Genomic DNA, 4,409 nt, shown 5'->3' with positions numbered 1-4,409 from the left:
TTGCCCAGCAGTTCTCTGGTTAACCATGCAGAAAGCATTCCTAACTCACCTGAAGGCAGAATGTATCCTTACATCTTAACTATAAGGGCACCTACAAGGCATGAACAAGCATACATTTTATTTCAGAAAACAGAAAAGCAGCAGAGCAGGAGAGGTGCTTCCAGATTGCAGCAGTAACCATTCAAAAGCCTATTGTGCCTAATCCCCACATTGAGGCCAGTCCCTTAAAAGGAGCTGTGTCTAATCTGGTTTGGCCAAGGAAGGCATGTGCCACGGTGTTCTGTTTTTTCTGTGCTAGGCTGGATGCACCCCTACGTTTTTCTTCAAGCTTCAGATGATTGCAGTGAGTTTCGCCTTGTTTAATAGGAAAGTCTGTTTGAAACTACCGCATTTCGTATGTGGTTTCCTCAGAAACCATGCAGCGTCGGAGGCTTGTGTGTAACAAGGCATGCACACACAGCGCAGTGAGCTCCACCCAAACACAGTGACTGTAAGAAATCCCCAAGCCCAGAGACATGCAGAAGGACTGTTTAAATATGAAGTTGGGCTGGCACAGGCTTCACCCTTCTGCCACAGTGACTAAGACCATGAGGCTGTGCTGAGCAAAGTTTGCTTAAGATTGTGTATCTCTGATAGGATTTATCATTTTTTTCCATATCTGAAATGATTCTGATTTTCTGAGACCTGTGACAATACAGAGACCACGGTCCTAGCTCTCTGTTGCCCTGTTTACGTTGCAATTATCTATTGCAAAAATGCAATATCAGGCAATAAGGTCTGATGCTTCTTAAAGAAAACGGGGAAAACAAATCAAAAAATGAACATTTGGCAATTAAGAAAAATTACATGCAGTAAATGCAGACTCCAGACCCTGTCTGTGGGCCATACATCTGCCTATCATCCATCTTCCATCAGTATTTGAGCAACCTGATCTAATGAAATACATCCCCGTCCGTGGGACAGGAGTGGGACAAGATGATCTCTAAAGGCCCCTTCCAACCCAAACCACTCTGTGATCTTTCACTCCCTTTATAACTAAGATTCAGGACCTCAGCTGTGGGCGTCCACATATTATCCCACTTAGATTGCCCAGTGTAAGATAGGAAACGAGGTGAGCTTTATTCATATGGCTCTTTTACACCGAGTTACTACGTTCACACTAAGAGATCTAGATATGAAAACAAAATACTACTGAAGTCTTTTAGCAACAGAGCTCAATAAGACAGAAAAGGCTAGACCAAATCCAAGAGTGATCTGTGCTAGAAACGCAGTAGGCAAGAGCCAGGGTGGACACGGAGCTGTTGTGGGAAGGGTATTCTGTGCATGAGTAATTCCAGTCACAACACAAAAGAGTTTAGGAATGGAAACGCTCCAAGAGCTGCATGCACAGTGCTAATGTAGTCACTTCAGAGGCATTGACTAAATATCACAAGCTTCCACTGCTTGAAGAAAGATATTTTTAAGCAGTTTGCAGGAATAAAGCCTTGCCACAAACATCAGTGTTAGATGAGGTTCGAAGATGCTACCTCTCACCTCTAAAGCCAACCAAAAACATGTTCATAGACCTGCCCTATACCACCCTGATTTGCAGCCCAGGCTTTCTGCAAAGCCATCCTCTTTGTTCCTCTGACCTATGCATGCCATCAGGGGCAGGCACGTCTGCTTTGGGGGCTGCCTGGGGACCTGGCTGGTGTGTGCTGGGCTTGTCTATCAGCCCACACTCCCGGATATCCTGCCCACAGAAACCAGGGTGCAAAGGGTAAATGTATTTGTATGCCACGGTGTTTACCAGGCAACATCCAGCTCTTGCCCCTTGTGATTTGGGATGTGGTCAAGCTACACACACAGGTGTGCTAACTTGGGAAGCATTCCTGAGGCTACCAAAATAGATGCAGCCTTCCTGACCCTCAGTGGCCCAAGCACAGCCCACTCTAAGCCTGCTCTCCCTGCATGGCCATTCTGCCAAATAGGCTTTCTGAAGCACTTGCTCCAGGTGATCGCCCCTCCAGCTGCATCAAAACTCAGCTGGCTAACAGACTTCATGGGACAAGGACAATTCTAATATTTGACTTGTTGTTAGAGTACTATAGTCTCTTAACAGTCAGCAAGTAACAGGCTAGATTTCAGTTTCAAATTACTCTGTTTTCCCATCCTGAATTCAGACTGTAAATTTCTTCTTTAGAATGGGGACAACCTCTCTCCCCCTGCTGCTGTCTGAACATTGCCTGACTGAGGCTTTTAGGCATTGCCAGAATAAACACTAATTTATTGAGCACTTCCTCAGCTTTCTGGACATCACTGCCCTTTGGGGAGTTTTTAAGTAGTTCCTGACATTTCTCCTTGCTCAACAATATCCCAAACAAATCTCTCTACCCAAATGCCAAGCTACCATAACCTCAACTCTGTGGAGTCAGGGGAGGTTATTTGTGAGCTTCCACACACATCAAGTTAAATTCATTCTCTCTAGCTCTTTCCCTTCACAACTCTTCTCTTATCTTCCCAAAACTTTTATTACCACTGACCTCATGGATTAATACATACCCAATCTCACTCACTCCTGTCAAAATAAATATATCACTCTGATACGCTTACGAAAGCACGGCATCTGAATTCACCTAGCAATGTAAAGGTTAAGAACCTGTAACCAAATCACTAGGGTGTTTTCTGCATGTATTTGAAACATTTGCCTTTGAAATACGTGAATGTCTAAACATGGTGCTTGTGTTGGGAAATGACGCAGATTTCTAAATGTCATAGGAAGAAGCTGGCCTCAGAACCGTCATCATAAAACACCAGTATACAAATACGAATAGCTGAGATATGAACACCAAAAATTATAAAAGATGTACTGTTTCTCCAAGAGCATGGCTGCTCTTCTTTACCACATTAAATTCTTCCGTAGTTCTTACCTATATTTCAGTAGCTCTGGAGAATATTTTGACTTAGCTTTGAAAATCACCTGCAAAACACAACAAATATTGCATCAAACACAGGATACACGCAAGTAAAGAAAGACACTCCAATCCTGTCTCACAGGTCACAAGAAACGTAATGATAGGTTTCATTACATAACATTTGCATTTATTGCTTATCCACAGCAGGTAAGCTCTACACAAAGTATTAAAACCACGCAGCAGGCACTCATGATGTACTTGTATACAAATTGTCTACACCATTATTTTCACTTAATCCAGCCTGGGAACAAGGCCCTTTACACCAGCTTCCACAAGAGGACCAATGCCAGTATAATCATAGAGGCAAGTAATTATTATTAGGCTCTTACATGACCTAACAGTACATGTCTCTCATGCAGAGCAGCTCATACCAGCATACTGGGTCAGATGCTCTGTTCCCAGGAACAACTCGTCATAGTATCCTGGCCTGAAATTGGATATATACATTTGATTCCATGCAACATTGCCGAAAGGATGCCATTAAGAATCAAACTGTTTGACTCTGAGGTATATTTGGCTTCTGCTGTTTGTTCACTTTACAATAATACATATTTTTGCAGAGAGATGGCTCAGGCCCAGTAGTTACCCTGCTGTAACAGAAAAGACAAAATGCTGACATGTTTTCTGCAATGTAGCTAGACAGTATTAGTCCTTGGTGTTTAACCACCATCAGAAATTATACCAAAATATATTAGCATATTTTATATCTTACTCATTAAAAAAGTTAGAGGGAGGCATCACACCTTTCTCATAAGCTAACATGTTTCCCAAACCATGGTTTCAAGTTTACAAATGTTCATTTAAACCAACACTGAACCTAGTATTAGGAAAAAAAACATGCTGTATGACTTATTCTGGGTTCTTTCCTAATTGTTTTCTCCTCAAGTTATCCTGCCTTATCCATTTCACCTGGTTTTGCATGCCCTTTAGTATAGCTTGCATAATATTTGCTATGATTATCACGGTTTCCTAAGGAAACAGGATTTACACGATCATTACATATGTGTAGGCCTGTGTCTGCCTGTCAACCTGTTTATCTGTCCCCCTCACTAATCTTAAAATACTCCAGTGAGAGAAACGATGGAAAAATACTTGAAGCATGAACCTTTATCATCATCCTAAAAATCAGCGACCCAACAGAAACAAGGAACCCTACAAATGCATCTGATACACGACCTCTGTGAGGAAAACACTGCATAATGATCGTACACATCACGCAGTATGAGGGAGCCTGCACAGCAAAGTATCCTAAGAACTGCCCCAGTTACAGAAACAGCTCAAAGTCAAGCATGAGACAGAGATCTAGAGAAAATCAGACTTCACTTGTTTCAGCGCTCCTGGAACAACTTGTCATTTAACTCCTATTCACCAGAAACAGCTGCCTTGACATGGAAATTTTGTGATGCATCAGCCTGCTTAGCACTAGCTGAACCAGCAGAGAATGCTGAGCTTTTC

General features: G+C 42.4%; 1 protein-coding gene across 1 annotated transcript in view; it reads right to left on the bottom strand.

Annotated features, from left to right (window-relative positions):
* Positions 1–2,905: 2,905 nt before the first annotated feature.
* Positions 2,906–4,409, bottom strand: part of LOC104272988 (integral membrane protein GPR137B) — a 9,163-nt gene continuing 7,659 nt past the window's right edge. Inside the window, exon 2 of the mRNA XM_009868131.1 lies at positions 2,906–2,959. Coding sequence (XP_009866433.1) covers positions 2,906–2,959 — 54 coding nt within the window. The remainder of the gene's footprint in view (positions 2,960–4,409) is intronic.

This window comes from Apaloderma vittatum, unplaced genomic scaffold (genome assembly GCF_000703405.1).
Source record: "Apaloderma vittatum isolate BGI_N311 unplaced genomic scaffold, ASM70340v1 scaffold42064, whole genome shotgun sequence".
NCBI classification, from domain to species: domain Eukaryota; kingdom Metazoa; phylum Chordata; class Aves; order Trogoniformes; family Trogonidae; genus Apaloderma; species Apaloderma vittatum.
The sequence above is the reverse complement of the archived record's forward strand: the minus strand, read 5'-3'. Positions and strand labels throughout refer to the sequence as shown.